The sequence below is a fragment of the Plecotus auritus genome (assembly GCF_963455305.1).
Source record: "Plecotus auritus genome assembly, chromosome: 4".
Taxonomy (NCBI): domain Eukaryota; kingdom Metazoa; phylum Chordata; class Mammalia; order Chiroptera; family Vespertilionidae; genus Plecotus; species Plecotus auritus.
Genome location: NC_137775.1, coordinates 74264224 through 74287108, shown reverse-complemented (window position 1 = coordinate 74287108; position 22885 = coordinate 74264224). Strand labels below are relative to the sequence as shown.

At 34.1% G+C, this 22885-nt stretch overlaps 1 protein-coding gene across 1 annotated transcript in view; it reads right to left on the bottom strand.

Annotated features, from left to right (window-relative positions):
- Window positions 1-22885, bottom strand: part of EYS (eyes shut homolog) — a gene marked incomplete at both ends in the record, with an annotated part of 1444019 nt that overhangs the window by 1333910 nt on the left and 87224 nt on the right. Inside the window, 3 exon segments of the mRNA XM_080665107.1 lie at window positions 20479-20533; window positions 20946-21060; window positions 22286-22535. Of these exon segments, the coding sequence (XP_080521233.1) occupies window positions 20479-20533; window positions 20946-21060; window positions 22286-22535 (420 nt within the window).

The following is a 22885-nucleotide window of genomic DNA, read 5'->3' as shown; positions in this document are numbered from 1 at the left end:
AATATTCCTTGATAGAATTAATTGGAGTATCATACAGTTTTCAGAATGTGGATTAATTTGCATAAGTTAAGTCAAATAGCATTCAAAGTGTAATCAAAGAACAGAAAAGTATGCTCATTAATATAGGTTTTGAAATAGAAACTGCCAGAGTATAAAAAAATTAAAAACTTATTTAATAAAATGTGTTAGACTTATTTCAAGTGTTAAAGCCAAAAAACTAGAATTTCTATTGACACCTCTACCCTTTACTCTCTGTATACAATTCATAAACAAGAACTTCCAATTATTTTAGCTATGATTATCACACTCTACCATTTTTACCCTCTCCAAGCCATCTCTCCACTTGATATTTTTTATTAAATGTATCAAACTTTCCAATGATTTCATATTTCTTTTAGAATAAAAGTCTGAATGTTTAAGCCAATATTTTAATTCTAGCATTAAAATATTGCTCTCCCCAAGCCTTATTTTTACTCTTATTCTCAGAATTCCAACCAGGCCTTCAAAGGATTTAAATCTTCTAATTTTGTATTTTTGTTTTCTATTTGTGGTGTTGTGCTTTTTTTCCCACCTGCTTTATTGGAGATATGATTGACATATAGAAAGTTGTAAATGTTGAATATATACAACTTGATATGTTTGGAGATAAGTATATACCCTTGAAACAATAATCACTATCAATATAAAAAAACTTGTCCATTGCCTCTGAAAAAATTTTCCCACCCCTCGTTTATTTTGTTTGTTTTCATTTTATTTTTATTTTTGTGACAAGAACATTTAACTTAAGATCTATCATTTTATCCAAGTTAAAAATATTATATAGTATAGTATTAATCATAGACCATATGTTGTACAGATTTCCAAAACTTATATTTATTGCATAACCAAAATATTTTATCTTTTAAACATAGTTTCTATTTGTTTGTTTTAAGCATAATTCCTTCAATTCTCCAAATCCTCAACTCTGGCTTCATTCTCCATATCTCTGTGCAAGGGTCATTTTATCATGGAAACCTTATCTGACCTCCCAACTTACACTCCCAATTGCTCATATTTTCTTTTCTTTTTTTTCTAAAAATAGTTTCTTTAGTTATAAGTAGTCATGGGAAGATGTTTCTTTCTGTAGGAGTCTTTTACTTTAATTTACAATCATACATTTATCACTGTGTTTGCCCAATAACTCTCCAAAACAATAGTCAGAGTCAGATCTATGAGAGTAGGAAATAGTTCTAGTCTTCTTCACAATTATACAGGGTGGAGCAAAATTAGGTTAATAGTTGTGAGGACACAAAACAGAGTTTATTCTTGTATTATTACTTATTAATTATTGTATCATTTTCCATTTGAATAACTGTAAACCTACTTTTGCCTCTCCATGTAGCCAACCAGAATTCCAGAAATGTAGTAGGTGATAAGCATATGTCCAATAAGGGAACAAATAAAACAATAAGAATATTAAATTCATTTTTTATTTCTTTTGTATTTTGAGATATAAAACATTTTGTGTGATTAAAAAGTGAATACTTAACCCAGCAAATGTTGAAGTGATTCAGACAATTTAAAAATAAAAAATAAATATTTTATTACCTGTAAATCCCAACTGCCACACATATTTAAATTGAAGAGAATGAGGAACTATAGTTTGGCAAATATCATTGCTGATGGATCCACAGAAGCAAGGGTATAGGAGGATTAAACGAACATTCTTCAGAAACCAATAAGAATTTCTTGTGCATCCTGGGGTGAATATATACTAGGAAAAGAAAGTAATGAAAAATGATACATATCTTCCTGAAATGTTTTCATATATATTTTGGCTTATAAAATACACAGCTAATTTCTAAAACTTGCAATTTATAAAATAAATGTTTATAGGACACACCTTTTAATGTTTTGTGTATTTCTCCTATTCTTTTAACTTCTCTTTCTATACCAACTTTCATCATGTTCGTGCTTACTAGTAAAGTGCCTATGTAATATTTGTTTTGGCTTTGAGTCACTCTTCAGTCTACAACTGTAGTCTACAAACTTCCATCTGCTGGGCTATAATTGTTTAAATTAAATGTAATTGTGGTAAACATTAACAGACACACTATTTAGAACACATATGACCCAATAGGATTATCACAATGAAATGCCAAGGAACTATTTGAATTTGTTTTTAAATTTAAATCATTTGAAAATATTTTAATATAATCAGGGCACATTCCCTAATAAGATGATCTATCTATGGCAATCTCTAGTATTTTCAAAGACAAAATTCATAACTTTTTATCCACATTGAAATTAATTAAATATAAGCAATTTAAAGTTACTCTCAAGCCATCATTAATTTTTACTATACTGAGGTCTTGGAATGAAATAAACCAATAAAATAATGGTAAGCCCTGGAGACAGACTAGTTTATAGTCTGTTTAGAGCACATCTTAAAGTTATTTCTTCTTCTCTGTTTTCCAATGAGCAAATTCTCCACAAATCTGGCAGCTGGAAGCACAGCTGAGTCATGGGACACAAGGAATCACTAACATCTGACATTTCCTTTAATCCAATTACCAAAAAAATTAAACTTTGTTCTAATTGTTTTAAGTTATATCAACCTTCTCTTTTGATTCACAATACAATTTCTTAATGGATAGACAAAGTATGAATCTGATTACTACATAGCTAACTGGAATCAACACTGAATATTAGAAATAATCAGAAAAATCATCATTTAATTATATTGAATAACTACTAAGAGAGTACAATTCTATCAAACATTTCTAAGTCTTGATATCACCAGAATTTTTAACCCATAATTTTATACTAATACTTAGAATTTTGATTCTTCAAATGGCATCAACTAATCTTCACTGTCATTGAACATGTGTCTTATTGGACTTATGTTCATCATTGACCTAAAAACATGAAGGCATAATATATTTGAATCTATGGTTGTACAAAATAAACCTAACAAAGTAGCATATTATGTAGACTCATCTCTGCATCTTAAACCAAACCAAACAGGAAAACCTGAAAAAACTTAGCTTAAAAGCCATCTCTTAAGTTTTTGTTTTGCTTTGTGTTGCTCGTGGGTGTGTGTTTTCAACTAAGAAAGTCAGAGAGAGCTGCACCAAAGATATACAACCCTCATTGCTATCTGGCATATTCAGGATTTAGGAATCCATTGAAAACAAGACTCCACATCTTCTGTAATAACTTTTGGGGATATTGACCAGTAAAGAGTAGATGCCACCTAATGAAGACAAATGCCAAGCAAAATAACAGGAATAATGTGGGTCCCTGCTCCCGGAGGTGCTGTGGTGCTCATGCTGTTATTTTTAATATTACTGGGAGACAAAATAGGGCTCTGGCTTTTTATGAATAAAAAACAGTCCCTCAAAATTGGTTTCAAGGAAAGTCAGGACCATTTATCTGTTATTAGACCCCTCTGTCCTGAATGACGACACTGAAGGTATCATGACTTTAGACAAAGTTTGGATTTATAGGTGGATATTTGGGGTGGGAAATTAGAGCTCTTATTACCATTCATAAATAACTGCAACACCAATACATTGTCATTGAATTAACAAATTGTGTGTTAGGAATAATTTATTTTATTAGAGAACATATAGAGGTTATGTAATTTAAATGCAGGTCTATTTCTGAATCTGAACTCTCATTCATGACTTGTGTGTTCATGTGGAATTCATACACATACCTACATTCCACGAAAACAATAGCTTTGATGTACAATATAACCTTTAAAGCAGGTTAATAGAAGAGGAGTAAAGTAAAATAGGGATATGTTAAAAATAGAGAGTTTTGAACAAGTAAAACAAAACTTCATTTCTAAATAGCTCTAAGTTTTCTAGCAGCCATAAAAAAAGAGAAATCGTGAAAATATAGCATAACTCTTCTGACTGATGAGTTTTATTTTGGTGAATTCATTCTAGTTCATTGAGAGAATCATATTTCCAGACAATATTCCTAAGAGATAAGTGGATGTTAAACCATTGATAATCATGTAATGATACTTTTGTAGAAAATCATTTATTAAATTGACCACAAATCCATATTTTTTTCTCTGAATACTGCTACTTTATTTAAAAAATAATTTTCAATAAATCAAATTCTTTCTGGGTATGGATTCTAAAAATGTTGCTAATGAGTGAAAAGTAGTCATTCCAAATTTAGGTGGACATGGTAACTAATATACTATTCAGTGACTATTAAAACACTATTTTCTTATTTCTCATAATCTTAAATAGAAAATTTAATGACCCAGAATCAATTGTATGGCAGGACTGGTGTTTTTTGTGGAGTTTAGTCATTTTAAAATGGGCTCTATTTTACAGTGAAGTGAATTTCCAGTAAAATAAATGGTCCTCTCTATCATTAAGATGCTAAAAATTACACAATGACCTCAGGTGACAGGGTAAATATTAATTTTTCTCCATCAATTTTACTTGTACCTATAGGGGTGTTAAAAAGTTTATATGAAAACACTCAGATAGCTATTAATTATTAATCTCCCAAGATTTAATACTTGGAATTTTTGATACTATCTCCCATTGAATTAATGGATAAAGTAACAAACATTTGTTCAAAAATGTGTGGATGTCTGGAAATAGATTTGAGCATTTATTAAATTTCAAACTTTATTCATGAAACAGAAAATAGCTCTTTATGTAAAATGGGTTCACTTGTAGTAGAGTGGGTTTAGGGTGACTAACTCAACTGTTTGCCCTGACTTCACACTTTTAGCATTGAAATGCCCGTGTCCTATCAAACTGGTATGCTTGGTTGCTTAAGTAGATTAAATATTCATAGTATTATTCCTTAAATGAAGGAGGATAAGAAACATTTGCAGTTACTATATAGTTAGATGAAAATAATCAGTTCTTAGGCCTCTGTAGTGTGTGTGTGTGTGTGTGTGTGTGTGTGTGTGTGTGTGTGTGTGTGTATGTGTGTGTTTATGGGGGATTAATTACCACAACGTAACCTATCTAACAAACTTAGCAAAAGTTCCCTCCATCTAAATGTGAGACTAAACTTGGTACTGCGGGTTATTTCTATTTTGAAATATTTATCAACTTTATTACATTGGATCTTATCTTATAATATATATAGCTCATATTTCTGTAAGAAAACTAATATTATATTTATTGCAATAAAAAATAGTTGTTTATAGGGTGCTGAGAAAAATATACATTTGACAATAGCAATTTTAATTTTCTCATACTTGACTTCCCATTTTATTTTTAAGAATTGAAAACAGCAAACAATTCAGAATTTGCACTATTTCTTTTGGAAGTGAGTAGGGTGCCAGAGGGTGGGGATCTACTGATAATGCATTTGAAAGTGAACATCTAACTAAATGTTGACAGTGAACTAACTAACTGGCATATATTAGAAAACTAAACTTGAACTGTCTTTGAACTTCAATAAGCTTTTAAGAACATAATTTTGGTAAGCAAACAGTAAAATTAAGACAATGATGAGCTAATTTGACAACAATAGTAAAAACAAGCAAGAGAACCTAGAAAATTGTCCATAAAAAATCTATTTATTTCTTATATCACATATCTATATAAGTTACATCAGAAAGGAGCAGATTTTCCAGTACCAAAATTGGTGACTTTTATTTGATTGACATCAAATACATATTCAGAACAAATTTATTACCGTAACTGAATTAAAATATCATGTCAAATATATTTGATGATGCTTCTTTTAAGGTTTTTGTTTTTTATAAAGGGAAATCAATTTTGATTGATAGTATAAAGAAGATTTAAAAAAAAAACTCTAGATGTTGATTTCTTATTTTTTTAATTTCTTTATTGATTATGGTGTTACATATGTGTCCTTATTCCCCCATTTCCCCCAGCCCACCCCCCCATACTCATGCCTTCACCCCTCTGTTGTCTGTGGCCATTGGTTAGGCTTATATGCATGCATACAAGTCCTTGGTTGATCTCCCCCCTTACTCCCACCCTCCCCTACCTACCCTCTGAGGTTTGATGGTCTTATCAATGTTTCTCTCTCTCTGGATCTATTTTTGTTCATCAGTTTATGTTGTTCATTATATTCCATAAATGAGTGAGATCATGTGATATTTATCTTTTTCTGACTGGCTTATTTCACTTAGCATAATGCTCTCCAGTTCCATCCATGCTGTTGCAAATGGTAAGAACTCCTTTTTTACTGCAGCGTAGTATTCCATTGTGTAGATGTAACACAGTTTTCTAATCCACTCATCTGCTGATGGGCACTTAGGCTGTTTCCAAATCTTAGCTATGGTGAATTGTGCTTCTAGGAACAGAGGGGTGCATATATCCTTTCTGATTGGTGTTTCTAGTTGCTTGGAATATATTCCTAGAAGTGGGATTACTGGGACAAATGGGAGTTCCATTTTTAGTTTTTGAGGAGACTCCATACTGTTCTCCACAGTGGCTGCACCAGTCTGCATTCCCACCAGCAGTGTATGAGGGTTCCTTTTTCTCCTCATCCTCGCCAGCACTTGTTGTTTGTTGATTTGTTGATGATTGCCATTATGACAGGTGTGAGATGGTACCACATTGTTGTTTTGATTTGCATCTCTCGGATAATTAGTGACTTTGAGCAGGTTTTCATATGTCTCTTGGCCTTCCTTCTGTCTTCTTTCGAAAAGATTCTATTTAGGTCAGTTGCCCATTTTTTTTATTGGGTTGTTTATCTTCCTTTTGTTAAGTTGTATGAGTTCCCTGTAAATGTTGGAGATTAAGCCCTTATCGGTGATAACACTGGAAAATATGTTCTCCCATGCAGTGGGCCTTCTTGTTGTTTTGTTGATGGTTTCCTTTTGCTGTGCAAAAGCTTTTTATTTTCATGTACTCCCATTTGTTTATTTTCTTTTTAGTTTCCTTTGCCCTATGAGCAGTATCAGTGAAGGAATTGCTTCGGCATATGTCTGAGATTTTGCTGCCTGTGGATTCCTCTAGTATTTTTATGGTTTCCCATCTTATGTTTAAGTCCTTTATCCATTTTGAGTTTATTTTTGTGTATAGTGTAAGTTGGTGGTCTAGTTTCATTTTTTTGCATAGGCAAGAAATGACCTATTTTAGATATTCTGCTTCTCATGCTGTATTAAGCATCTTAAACTATCTCTCAAAGAAACTTTTTCTACATCATGGCCTATACCTATCATTGCAAGAACTATTCTCTAATGGTTTCATTTATATTCATTGTAAGCATTTATCAGTTTTTAAAAACTATATAAAATATGTAGATTTTTTTCCTCTATACAGATATGAAAAATAGGAATAAGTGGCATCCTCTCTCCCCTCTCCCAAATCCCCATTTCTCTCTCTCTGCATATGTGTTTGTGAGAGATACCATTTAACTATGTATATAAACTTTAGCATTGTTCAAATGAGTTCAAAGGCATTATCTTACTTAATTCATTTCATTTGAATTTTCCACAGCCTTGACAGAGTTAGTCATATTACACTAACTTTATCTGTTCAGATAAAAATATAACAATTACGAGGGTTTTTGTTTTTTTCCATGTTGTTTTTAAGTTCACATACTTCAAACTTTACAAGGCTAGGGCTGAAACTTACATACTTAGGATTCAAATCTCATCATCTTTTACTTTATTTTGGTCTCTTACTTTATTTTTGTTTCTTTTTTACTCTTAATTAGAAGTAGTATGGTGCAAGTGTGTTAACTGATTGACAAAAGTAATGTTTTCATTAAAAATTTGGGTGGAGAGGGGACAAATGGTGATTAAAAAAATAGCTAACCAAATTCAGCAGCACATTAGAGATCATACACCAGGATCATGTAAGAGTCATCCTTGGTATAGAGGATTGTTCAATGTGTATGTGGTATGCCACATTAAAAAAATAAAACATAAAAATCATGATCATCTCAATAGAGTCATTACAGCATTTGATAAAATTCAACATCATTTACCTCAACATAATAAAGGCCATATATAATAAGCATAACATATTCAATGATAAAAATGTTGACAGCTTTTTCTATATGATCAGGAACAAAACAAGGGTGCACACTCTCACCACTCTTTTTTTAATATACTACTGGAAGTCCTAGCTAGTGCAATTAGGCAAGAGAAAAAATGAGACATTACATTTGGAAACAAAGAAATATATTTCTCTCTCTTTGCAGATTACATGATCTTATATATAGAAAATCCTAAAGACTCTACCAAAAAAAAACAAACTGTTAGAAATTATAACTCATTTCAGTAATGTTTCACAACACAAAATCAACATACAGATCTTGATTTTGTTTTTATACACTAACAATAATTAGCTCAAGAAATAAAGAAATCTCATTTACAATAGCATTAAAAAGTATGTAGTAATTAATTTAACCAAGGAGCTGAGAGATCTGTACATTTAAAACTAAAGACATTAATAAGATAAAGGAAAAATAATTGAAAATATACCCTAATGTTCATGGATTGGAATAATTAATATTATTAAAATGTCCATATTTCCCAAAGCCATCTATATATTTAAGGCAATCCATATCAAGAGTCCAATGATGTTTATTACAGAAATAGAAGAAAATATTTCTGAAATGTATATGGAACAAAAAAATACCCCAAATAGCCAATGTAACCCTGAAAAAGAATAACAAACCTGGAGGCATAACAGTTTCTGATTTCAAACTATACTATAAAGCTATAGTAATCAAAACACTATGGTACTGGTATAAAAACAGACATAGCAATGGAACAGAATTGAGATCCCAGAAATACACCCACCTACATATGAGGAAATAATTTTTGACAAAGGAGCCAAAAACATACAATAGAGCAAAAAATCCCTCTTTAATAAATGGTGCTGGAAAAATTGGAAAGCCACATGCAAAAGAATGAAACTGTTGTATCAGAAATCAGCAAATGAGATACAAGACGCCTTAATGAGCCAATTAATTAGGAGTCATTTATTACGCACGGCCCAGAGGGAGGTGTCTCTTCCAAATTACTGAGCACCACATTCAGGAAGTCTCCCATATTTATACTTTTTGAGCCTCTTTGTTTGCAGATACTACAAAGAGCTCTGTGTGAGTTATTGTTACAGACAGTTGTAACTTTGAATACCTAATGAGTTTGTATTTGGCATAAGAATATGGGGATTATTATCAGTATTAGTCTATTACATTGGATGGCTAGCTTGCAAGGTCAGACAGTTAAGTTTATCTTTTTTTATTATTGGAACTAAAAACAAAGTCATTTTATAGAATAAGAGACTGTCTTAAAGTTTCAGAGTTTACAATGTCAGAGTTTACGGTGACAGAGTTTACAGTGACAGAGTTTACAGGACTAGGGACTATCTAACAATACAGAGAATTCAAATAGCAGTTTTATACAAGATGGAGGTTATCATGCTTCAAAACCAGACAGCTTTTTGTAACCATACATAAAAAAATAATTCAAATGAATCAAAAACCTAAATTGATGCTGTTTTTCAATATTTAATAAGGTTGCTATACCAGGAGGAGTAAATCCTTAAAAGAAAAAGAGTGATTTAAATATCCTTTTTAACTTGCATAAGTAATTGAAAATGTAGTTTAATAGTTAATCATTCATCTGTTTTAATGGAAGCCAAGTTTTTGTAGCATCTATATATATAATATGCTAATTAATTGGGAGGCCGTATGGGGTCGACCAGACAGGAGGAGGTTGCCCGCGCAGCATCCAGGAAGAGTGGCAGGGGCCTCTGTGCGCCTGCACTGGGGGAGGGCCTGATCAGCAGCGGCTGCAGCTGCTTTAAGGGCTGGAGAGGGAGGCAGGGCAGCCAGGTGACTGGAGGATGGGCGGTGCCACACAATTTCAAATCACACGCTGGGCTCCTAGTTTTGTTATATTTCTTCAACACAAATGTAGTTGGCATTTTGCCATTTAAATCATTGTATCAATATCTTTTTCATCTTTAAAAAATATGTGGAACTAAATATCCCCCCTCCCAAATCCTTACAATTTTTCTAATATCTTACAATTTTGCATAATCAATCTTTACCTCACTGATCTCAATTTTTACATGTAGAAACTTTAATCTTAAATTTGTTTTCCCAAATAAACTATTGAATATTTTTTTCTTAAATATCCTTCATAAGTTAATTTTAAATAATTTCTTATGTCACATGAATTCTGATTTTGTCTACATAAATCTCTGTAACTGTTATACCTTTTGGAGTAACATGATTTTCCTCAGATTAAATGGTTTTACATATTTTGTTTCAAGTCATGGTAGACATATTAAGGCAGACTTTTAAAAGTATATTTTCTAGATTATTTAAAATGCAATTAAAAATTTAGACCATTCCTTAGAAAATTTTCTTACATGAGAAATATTAAAAAAAATACTAACCTACAAATTATATTAGTCATTAAGTAGAAAACAATTGTTGATATGCTACATTCAGAGTAATGAAATACAAAATGAATAAAACTTTAAAATATGATAACTTGGCATGAGTTGAAATAGCCCACTTCATTGATAAGAGTTTAAGACTTTCATTCTTGGCCCTCAAGAAAGTAAGCAAGATGGACTATATTAAAAATATTAAAATTCACCTTGACATACATCTCTGAGGTGATTCTAGGTGATTTTCCTAATTCCTTAAGGTCTTTCGTATATCTACCTTTTATATAAGGAGTTTTAATGAGGAAATTAAGGTACAATATGCTTCTCAGGGTCAACTAGGGTCATTTTAAAGTTGAGATCATTCACCTGGATGAGACCACTGAGCTCTTAATATAATTACTAAAAAGATAAAATACCCATTTTAAAAATATGCCTTAGACAGGTATAACTTGGTTTAGTAAGAAGAAGAGAGGGACCTAATTTTTAAAAACTAAAATATAATTTGTTTCCTAATTCCTTTATTCACTGTTCAAAAAAAGATGAGTAATTTTAATTATCTTTACATGAAAATTTGGGTGGTAGTGCATATCAAACTGTTTTGGCACAATTATGTAATTAAACTTTGTACCTCATTGTAAAACATTCTAGTCATTAGCATGTTGTCAAGCTGAAGTTTTTGTCAGTTGAAACAGAGTGGTCATCCATCTGCCTGTAATTCTAAATCCCTAAACCATTCTGTGTTCAATCCCAGATTTAGATAGGGAAATGTGATGAAGAATTCAGGAAAGGAGGTAGGAAACATACTTTAACGTATTTAAGTATATGTATAAGTATACTTGAATATGCTGAAATATTTATCATCCCCCCCCCCTCCACAACTCTCTCTCTCGTCGTTCTCAGTTTGAGGAAATAATCCCTCCTTATAATAGGTGGACACTATTGTCAAACTAAACTTTGAGTGACTATTACAAACATGAGATAGGATCATGATCTGTCTAGTTTAACTGTGTGTGCCTGGAGCAGAGAGTTTCCACAAGGTATGTTTTAAATAAACATGCTTTCAAGAGAACAGTTAGTGGTATCACACAAAGATGCAAGGAAAGAAACCTACGATATTAAAAACAAAGGATAAATACATTTTCCATAAAAGATACCTGGCTAAGGATTTCACTAAAGCTTACTGAGTAATAATGAAAATTAGCTAACCCCTGGGCCTCTTTAATACCTGTGATTATTTCTATAATCAAGATGTTGTCTCTAGTAAATTATATGTGGTTCTTCCTGTGAACTGTGCATTGCCTCATTTTTAATTAAAACTTTTATTGGTCCCTTAGAGTACCAGGTAGAACAATTACTTCATAAATTGTTAAAGATAAATCAGAATTATGTTGACCACAATTTATAAAATTAGATGCCTATGTTGGAAAGAACAGCATTTCTAACAAGACCTAGTTCAATGCCTGTTATACAAACCAAGTAGCTGATAAGACCCCATTTCATTTTTGAATGTATCGTGGGTGGATTATAAATTAGTAAGTCATGAACACATTTAGGATATTGCATCCACAGGAGCTAATCCTGCCTGAATACATGGCTACTGGTTTCCTAAATAGGTTACAAATGGGCCCATTAAACATGCCCACCGTTTTAAAGTAAATGGGGGATTTTAACCAATGAATGATGAACCAACCAATCATTTTGCTGCTTTTCTTTATTTTGACCTGCAACAATTTACCTGTGTCAATTGCTGCAGATGGCCTTAAAACTCAAACTAGAAATGGCCACTAAGCATAAATCTAAAGTGACTTCCTTTTGTGTTTCGTGAATGTCTTTTACGAGTAAAGAGGACCAAACACCATTCTTCTCATCAAATTTATGTTCAATCAGAGAGCTCCTCTAATCATTTTAAGCCAGAAAACTTATTTTTTGTGTTAAAAACAAATTCTCCTGAAGTCTCTGTGTATTTGTTTTCTGCCGCTGCTGTAATAAATTACCATAGCCTTAGTAGTTTAAAACATTCATTCTTTTACGTATTTCTTGTGTTCAGAAGTCTGAAATCACTCCTACTGGGATAAAGATTTCAGGAGGTCTGGTTGCTTCTGCAGGTTCTCAGGAGGGAATCTGTTTCCTTGCTGTTTTCAGCTGCTACATACATATCCTGCAGCCTGTGTACTCTTCCTACATCTTGAAAGAATACAACGCCAACCTCTGCTTTGGAAACCACACCACTTTCTCTGTCTCTGGCTCCTTATGTGGACCTCTTATAAGAATATCTGTAATTTCCTCAGGCCTATCTGGATAAGTCAGAATAAACTCCTCCTAGCAAGATCCTTTTCTTAATTACATCTTCAAAGTCTTTTCTTCCACATAAAGTAAGATTAATAGGTTCTGGAGATTAAGATATGGGCATATTTGGGGGGCCATTATTCAGTTACCCATGCACTAGATTCCCAAATATGGTTCAACAAAGTTTGCCTTCAGTTTCACATTTACCTTTTATATCCCTTCTTAGGTGTACAGCCTTAGTATTATTAATACAGATATTATGGCTCTAACTCCTATTTATGAGCTTATTGGGAGAAAAATTGTCATCTTAAAGATCAAAAGTATGGCATAAATGACATTCACATAAAAAACAATGTTTTTTATAGTTTCATCCGTGATTTTGCCTTAATTATAAGAGGCAGATTTTTAAATTGTAAAAAATTCTTAAGGCAGCCAAGCCAATGTGGCTCAGTGGTTGAGCATTGACCTATGAACCAGGAGGTCATGGTTCAATTGCCTGTCAGGGAACATGCCCGGGTTGCAGGCTCCATTCCCAGTGCGGGGCATGCAGAAGTCAGCCAGTTGAAAACATTCATTCTTTTACATATTTTTTTTCTCATCATTGATCTCTCTGTCTCTCTCTCCTTCTCCCTTTCTCTCTGAAATCAATAAAAATACATTAAAAAAATCTTAAGGCATAATTTTTACTACTTAAATTTTAATTTAATTATTAATAAAGACATTTGTCACCTTTAGTTTCTCTAAGGCACTTAAAGTGTTTATATTTGTTTCCTTTAAATATGAGCATTTCAACTATTTATAGGGACTACATATATTTATATGAATTAAGCTGTGTAATTTACTTTATTGATATAAAATTCGGCTGAAAATGAGCAAAAGAGATAATAGAACATAATGAAAATTTTCTCCATTCTTGGTCTTATACATGAAAAATGGGATAAAGTCAAACCAAATTTAGAAAGTGTGAGAGTTTTTTAAACATATTCATCACTTAAAATCCTTGTTAAATTTCTTTCTATTAAATAGCTAGTACTAATTATTACAATCAATCTATAGAAAACATGGAATTACAAAGTACTACTTATTGTATACTTGTTAAATTATATACCTTGCATGTAGAAGTGACATTGGCATAAGCATGGATCCCTGAGTATTTCTATTTTTGTCCTAGAACTACTAATTTACTATTAAGAGTAAACTTTCTATATAGAAAGATCTTGACAGATAATAGAAGCTGTGTGGTAACTTTAATTTCTATTAATCCTCTAAGTTGAGACTGTCTGTTGCTTCACTATTGCTTGCTGCCTGTGAAAGCAAAGTAAAGATGACCCAGATAATACTATGTGAGTTTGACCATAAAATAAGTTTCTACCACTTTTTGTGACTAATAATTGTAGGGCAAGAAAACCATTTGAGAATGGCTCAAATATAAAATCCAGGCAAGATTTTTTCATTTTGTTTTTTGACAATGTACTTCTAAGTTGATGGATGCTTTTGTTTGTTGAATCAAATAACAGTGATTAAATGATTAAAATAAATTGAAGAGCTCTGATGGTGTGGTTCAGTGGCTGAGCATTGAACTATGAACCAGGAGGTCATAGTTCAATTCTTGGTCAAGGCACATGCCTGGGGTTTCAGGCTTGGTCCCCAGTAGGGGGCATGCAAGAGGCAGCTGATCAATGATCCTCTCTCATCATTGATGTTTCTATCTCTCTCCCTCTCCCTTCCCCTCTGAAATCAATAAAGATATATTTAAAAGATAGACTGAAGAACTAAAATAAAGAAATAATATAAGGCACATGGAAAAGACTTAAAAGCTAGTGTGTAGATGCTATTCTCTTTCAAACACTGTATTAGGCAGACGTTCACTTCCTTACCAAGAACCTGAACAAGATCAGCATAAATAATTCATCTAATGATAGAATCAGAGAACCATTAAAAAAATGCCTATGAAGGACAGAGAAGAGCAGAGGAAAACTATCTCTGAGTATAATACATAGATCGGGAGATTATTGAAGTTGATCCTGAATTCAGCATTACTGAAGCTACTTCACAAAGTTCAATGACTCTTTAATTTACCTATTTTATGTTTAATAAATCTGGAATCTTGCTCCTGCCTCCTCTTTTAAAAACAGGTAGAGAGAGCTCTCTCTCACTATCATACTAGTTCATGCTACTTAATACAACTTCTCCAAACTTTTTATCTAAATATCCAATAATATAAATAAGGTGGAAACATACAAATGAATTAAATCTAAGTGAGTATTTCAGAGGGAAGTATTGAGAAGCAGAGCTTGTGAGAAGCAACATATACCCCTCTTTCTGGATCGGATGTATATAGTCTCTTCTCAGCAAAGAAGGAAATAATCAAAAAGTGATTTGACTTGCAACTACATTGCACCTAACTCTCTGATAACAGGGCTCACATAAAGCAGACAAAGGCTTCTCAACCTGGGATCTATTTTATGTTATGGACTTCTACTAGTTTGAGACAGAAAATTCTCTTTTTTAAATTTGAGGTTCTTTAAGCTTTCACAAAGTCTATTTTTCTTTCTGTGCACAAGTTTTACCATTTTCTAACTTCCTGAGCCTATATTTCCTCTAAGGCAGTTTTGCTAGACCACAGCAAGTACATATTTTGGAACTCACATCTCTTCATGGTGGAGGCTGTTATGTACATTGTGGGATGCTTAGCAGCACACCAGGCTTCTACCCATCAGGTGCCAGTAGCAGAACCAACCCTGATTTGTGACAACCAAAAATGTCTCAAGACATTGCTAAGTATCCCCTAAGGGACACAGTCACACTTGGTTGTGCTAGGGATCTTCCTATACCTGATTTCAACAATTCTTTTCCAGAGATGCCTGAATCTCTCAGCACAAATTATGACACTACCCACCAGTCCTTAAACCTGAAGAAAGTAATTCTGAGGACTGAGAAAGAATGGAACTATTAATGCGTTTATCTGGTTGAGGGTACAATCGGAAAGTATGTTGGCAGCTTTGAATGTAGTTCTTGGGTCAAACAATAAGAAATAGTTTCAGTTTTTCTCTTGAATTTAAATTTTAGTAGCAGATCAGAGTGTAAATTTTAGGTTTGTTATTTTTTATTTTGTGCATCTGTATAAACTTTTTCTGTGTTCATAAAAATACTTAGATAACCCGACCTCCTTTTTTGTTTTGTTAACTTTTATGGTTTTTATATAAAAAACATTATTGAGGGGTATTTTGCGCCTAACTCTTCTTTGCACTTTTCACCAAATACTCCTCTCCCCAGATTCCATGTCAAGCTAGCTCCGACTACCTCATTACTGAGAGAGAGGTTGCCCAGTGGTCAGTTTATGGAGTCTGTGCTTGTCCTCCATAGAAGTATCTTTCAAATAGGTTCCCATCACGTACACTTAGCATAACTTGCCATTGCTAGAATGTTGTTGCCTTCTCTGGAAGGTTACTCCAGTACAAAGAAACATCTACCTTCATAGAGCTTAACTTTTGGTCTAATATAGTCTCATAGGCAATAAAAAAAAAATACATGAAGAAGAATATTGTTATCTGATAAACAGGATGACAATAGTTTTTAAGAAGAAACACAGAGCAAGGTGACACATATGGGCTGGAAGGGAGTTTTTAACATTTTAGATCGGGTGTCTAGAGAAGGAAACATTGATAAGGTAAAAACTTGAGAAAATACCTAAACCGAATGAATAAAGCCACAAGTGAGAAATTGACGGCAAAATATTCAAGACAAAGGCCCTCAGGCAGGGCCATGCTTGGGTTCCTAGTCTAGGAACTCGAAAGAGGCCACTGTTGCTATTTTAGTGTGAGCTAGAAGGAATATGAGTACAGAGAGTCTTTTGGAAAATGCTACTCCCTGCAACCTCTAATAATGTGATTTGTATGTGCATGTACTGTATGTGTGTGTGTGTGTGTGTGTGTGAGAGAGAGAGAGAGAGAGAGAGAGAGAGAGAGAGAGAGAGAGAGAGAGAGAGAGAGGTATTCTGTTTAAGTTTCTGTTGTTGCAACTAAAATCCTAAAACTCTAAATCCTACCCCAAATGCAAATTTCACTTATATGGAATACTATTTTGAGCTTGCTTCTTTCAGCGTGAGTTTGCATAAGTCACTCTTGTTGAAAATAATTGTAAAAAGGAAATTAACTAGAGGATGGAAATAGAAGAAAGAAATAAACAGATGGCAAAGTTAAACTAGAATGAGTTTTAAAGTGTTTTTTTCAGTCGACTCCCCTATGAAGACTTAAAAAGAAGAGCTAAAACATAAACAACATTCTTATGTCTGCATCTCTCAACCAGTTGTACAAGAGAACCAAAACGGTTGTGTATAAAGCTCTCATGGCATTTTCTTTGATGCTATGAAAAAAAAGCAGTCAAGAATTCTAAGTCATAACATCAAAAACATATAAAATATTTGGTTAGATGTAAATTAGAAATTATGGCTCTATGTATTATCTATGAAAATTAATATTAGTAAATCATTAAAACACTAAGGAAAAGAAATCCTTCATCACTGTAAATAGTTCTTAAATGCATTGTGTCGGTTTGTTTACTTTATGTGTATAATATTAATTATATTCTTTATTTTAGTGGCTGCCATTTATTAATTTTTATAAATATAAAAATGATAGTAAGAACATATTCCTTTTTTGCCATGAGTTCTTAATTTCTTCAATGATTTATTCTTACATGCTGGTTATTAGAAATGTGACTCTCATTTGGAAAGTGGCAATGTTTTATCATGGGCACCATTTACATTATTAATGTTGAAAATGCAATTGACATTGTGAAACTGTTGATTAGAAATTCCTCATCACAATTTCAATGAGAAAGTTCAGCATCCTTATGGCACTTTCATTATAAATAAAATGAATTGAAAATAGAGAAATTTAACTCATAAGGGAAAGCATGGCATAGAATTAATAAGGTGCTAACCTTCAGGGTTTTTCTTTTAACCTCTAATGTTGCCTGTTACATTTAATATAAACTCTTAGTCTCAAAGTCATTATAGAGTATGTTTAATTTTTCATATTATTTCAATTAAATGTATATTCAAAAATAGTTTATCATTATAATTTTAATCTACTCTCATTTACATTATCAAACGACTGTCAAATTGTTGATTTATTTCATTTTAGCTTATGTTATACATATCTGTATAATACAAACGTTATCCAGGTCCCAATGGCCATCAAAACTCTGATTAACCCTGGGGTTGAGTTAGCTCCAACTTTAACTCAGAGTCTCTCTGTGATTCCCAAAGCCATTCTTCCCCATGATTCTCACTGGTTCCCTGCTTCTCTGTTGCTGTGTATATTAATTTTTCCCCAGACGACATAGGTCACAGCCTTCATAGACTTCACTGTCTCCATAAAGTCATTTCAAATATACAATGGACATTTTATGTTAATTAAAAATTATAAAGTCCTGAATGATTATGGGGATGGATGTCAGTTTGTGCTATATGTATTTTGAAGCTGTGCTATTAAGTATATAATTTCATTTGATAAGTTGAGCCAATTATGTTTATGAAACAAAGTTCTTCTTCTTTGATATTTCCTAATATCGAAGCCCACATTATTAATAAAGCTATGCCAGTATTAATGTTACTTGTTATGTGATATATATATTTCCTGTTACTTTACTTTCAAATATATTTGTATCCTTTTTATATAAAACTAGAGGCCTGGTGCACAAAATTCGTGCATGGGGGGTATGTCCCTCAGCCCAGACTGCACCCTCTCCAATCTGGGACCCCTTGAGGGATGTCCGACTGCCTCTTTAGGCCCGATCCCGGTAGGATTGGGCCTAAACGGGCAATCGGACATCCCTCTCACAATCCAGGACTGCTGGCTCCCAACTGCTCACCTGCCTTCCTGATTGCCCCTAACTGTTTCTGCCTGCCAGCCTGATCACCCCCTAACCACTCCCCTGCCAGCCTGATTGATGCCTAACTACTCCCCTGACAGCCTGTTTGCCCCTACCTGCCCTCCCCTGCAGGCCTGGTCTCCCCCAACTGCGCTCCCCTGCAGGCTTGGGTCCGCCGCAACTGCCCTTCCCTGCAGGCCCGGTCGCCCCCAACTTCCCTCCTCTGCCAGCCTAGTAACCCCTAACTGCCCTCCCCTGCAGGCTTGATAGCCCCCAACTGCCCTCCCTTGCAAGCCTGGTCCCTCCCAACTGCCTTCCCCTGCTGGCCATCTTGTGGTGGCCATCTTGTGTCCACATGGGGGCAGTCATCTTTGACCACATGCAGGCAGCCATCTTGTGTGTTGGAGTGATGGTCAATTTGCATATTATTCTTTTATTATATAGTATTAGATAGGATAGAGGCCTGATGCACGGGTGGGGGTCGGCTGGTTTGCCCTGAAGGGTGTCCCGGATCAGGGTGGGGGTTCCCTTGGGGTGTGGGGCAGCCTGGGTGAGGGGCTTGTGGTGGTTTGCAGCCCGGCCACGCCCCCCAGTGACCCAAGCGGAAGACCTGGTATCTGGGATTTATTTATCTTCTATAATTGAAACTTTGTAGCCTTGAGCGGAGCCAAGCCTCCTGTTTGCTCCGTGGCCACAGCCATTTTTGTTGGGATTTATTTATCTTCTATAATTGAAACTTTGTAGCCTTAAGCAGAGGCCAAGGCAGGCGAGGGTAGGCAGAAAGCTTGACTTCCTCCATTGCCAGGGAAACCCAAGCCTCCTGCTCTCTCCGTGGCCGCAGCCATCTTGGTTGGATTAATTTGCATACTCATTCCTGATTGGGTGGTGAGTGTGGCTTGTGGGTGTAGCGGAGGTATGCTCAATTTGCATATTACTCTTTTATTAGATGAGACTCTCTTAAAAAACATTTGATTGAGTATTGCTTTACGTGCCATTAATAACATCTGCCTTTTTGTTGTTAATCCTCATCCAAGGATATTTTTCTCAGTGAATTTTAGAGAGAATAGAAAGGAGGGGTAAAGACAGAGAGAGAGAGAGAGAAACACTGATGTGAGAAGAGTCACACTTATTGGTTACCCCCTCCCCACTCGCCCCTTTGGAGTGGGGATGAACCTGTAACTGTAAGGTATGTGCCCTATGTCCATGACCAGAATCAAACCTGCGACCCTTCAGTCATGGGCTGATGCTCTAACCACTGAGCACCTGGGTATGGAAGACAATATTTTTTGAAAAATTATTGCAATGTTAAAACATTTAATAATGTACAGTATCATCACCTAAATTTTAAACCAATGAGAAAGCTAATAGCATCCCTATTCTGCTAATATTTTATCTAATGGAAGTCAGTAAAGTTAAAGCAGGATAACAAAAAAGAAAAGTATGCAAGGTTATGAAAAGTCCAGTCAAATTTCTTTAAAAAAGAAATTCAAACTGGATACAGTCAATAACACATAGATAATTGTTGAGGCACTAGAATAGTTGAGATCTCACAGGGAAAAGTGCTGTTAGAAGAAGAAAAACTTAAAATAATGCCAGAGATAAAAACTCAGAGACCATCCTGAAACAAAACAAGAACCAAAAACCAAAACATAAACAGGATAACAAAAAATAATTTCAAACCAAAGTAAGAGAGACATTTCAATGAGATAATTTCATATTAGGGAAACAATAGATAAGTTTTAAAGAAAAATAAATGGTGGCATATACTTTATATTGAAAATAGATATGTATAACTACTTGAAAGGATGTGTTCTTGAGTCACACAGAATAGGTTTAAATCTAGCTTCATCTATCACTATTGATATGTGTAAACTAGAGCAAATATTTGGCATGAAAATTCTTCTCTATGTCTCAGTCAGTACAAACCTGATAATTTCTCCAATAAACATACCTGAAAATAGAATTGCTGAATCGTAGGATATGCCTTCATCTGTGTAGTACACGCACTAGATTTGTAAAATTATTTCAAACACTATCCAGCAAAATAAACCCCAAAATTTATTTTTTATACCCTGACTAACAATTACCAGACTAATTTTATTTCTCATCTGGTTTAAGAGCTTAAAACATTAGTAACTGTGGTCTTATATAGAGAGAAGTATATCACCAGTGCTCAACTAGTTATACTCTTATTTCATAATAAAAGCACTACCTAGAACACATCAATGGCCTTCCAACATAATTCTAATAAGTTAAAAATATCTATTACTATTACTAAGCTATATATAATATATTTAAATACCCATATAAGAATGCATTTATCTGGCTTAGATTGATAAAAGCATTTGAAATACAAAGTGCCTGAAGCTATTGTGTTTTGATGTGCTAAATTATTTTGCCATGTATTAAATTACTTACTCTGAATCTTCCAATTATATTGAAACACCATCCTTCATTCAGACAGTCGATACGGAGCAGTCTACAGTGGTCAATTACTTTCTCACAGCTTTTTCCAGTAAATCTTGGCATGCAACTGTAAATACATCAGTGTAAATAATAAAAGTTGCCAATTAAATATTTTACCTAAAGTCTATTAACAGTTTGACAAAAATAATAATGCTTTGTTTAAATTGCATTCAACATATATTATTACATGATATTTTCATTCATTAATTTTGTCTGAGTATACTTGTGTCCTTTGCAAAGGAGAAAGAATTTACATGTTTAAAAGAATTAAAGTACATTTTTATTGATGGTCTTCATATTGCCTTTGAGAATGTAAGAGTAAATCAATTTTGGTCTAACTAGTTATTAACAATGAAATATAGGTTATAGGAAACTGTTGGAATAAAAGAGACCATTATTGAAATGTGAAAAAAAAGATGACAAATGAGATGTTTAATCTTTAGTAGAGCTATTAGATACTGATGACGTACTATCAGAAGTTGATGATATACATGAATTTTAGACATAGTGTAATGAGTTACATTGGAAAATAAAAGCATGGTCATATTTGGGCTAATCTACACTAATAAAACAGAAAGATTAAAATTGACTGTACCTTCGCAATGCCCACCAGCCAATCAGGAGTGAGTATGCAAATTAACCCAACAAAGACAGGAGGTTAATTTGCATACACAGGCACCAAGCGGCCGGCGAGGACAACACAGGCATTCCTCACTGCCCCAGTGGCTCTGGGGCCTTTGGGCAGCTTGAGAAGGCAGAAAGGTAGCTCCAGGTTAGAGCAAAGGCAGAAAGGCGGTTCCCACCAGAGCAAAGGTGGTGCTGGCAGCCAGGGGAAGGAAGGCTAATTCTTGCACAAATCTTCATGCATCAGGCCTCTAATTTTTAAATAAAGCACTCTTGGAGTTTATGTGCATGACAATAAAGGTTTTTGGGTTTTTTTATTGCAATGTAAGTGCCTAATGTTAAGGTTTTGATTTCTGAGGCATCCATATCAAAGACATTCATTTTGATCAAATACACAAATTGGCTGCCTATATGACACCTACTAGCTACACAAATAAGAAAGTAGCCAGGCCTACCCTAACCATGAAGTTTCCCTTTTAGAAAGCCCTGGGTAACCTAGATAACAGACCGCTTGAGTGACTCTGCTTTCCTCTTCTCGCTCCCTAATTCTGCTCTTATGTTTTAAAATCATTGATACAAAGGAAACTTTTGAAACCCTATGCACACCACCCTCAACCATAATAATGGCAGAATCCCAGGTCTGTGCTCTCTTTCTCTCTACCTGCTACCTTGCTGCCTGGCCCCTGAAGGTGCTATTTATCCTCCAGGACCTATTAGAAATAAGCTTTGCATTTTCAAGTTCCCTTATGGTTGTTGCTGTGCATCTCACAATCATAATAAGAATCTCAAAGAACCTGTCCAGCCACAACACTGGCTCCAGTTGGAGAAATGTCTCTGAAACACCATAAGCAGCAGGGACCCAGGTGACTGCCCCAGGCATTCCTACACAAGGAGCAAATCTGGACTCCAGCTCATTAGCTGCAATCAAGAAGGTGTTAAAAACAAATACTAGTGTGTTCTGGCTTTCTTTGCCCCCACTCTCACTAATTTCTGAAAAATATTCCTGTACTTTAAATCACATTTAGTAAACTAAATGGGGTACTAAAATAAATGACAGTTGGTTTCTTTAAAGTAAATATTAGAGGATTAAGACCAAAAATTATACTTTTTAAGACTATGTTGTTATAAGCTGACTTACTTAATAATGAAATGAATTGTACCATATATTCATTACTTTAATTTTTTATCAGAACAATGGATAATTCATAAAAGAAGAAACCAATGGCCTTGTTAACACAGTCCAACTGAAATAGCCTCAGTAAAACATT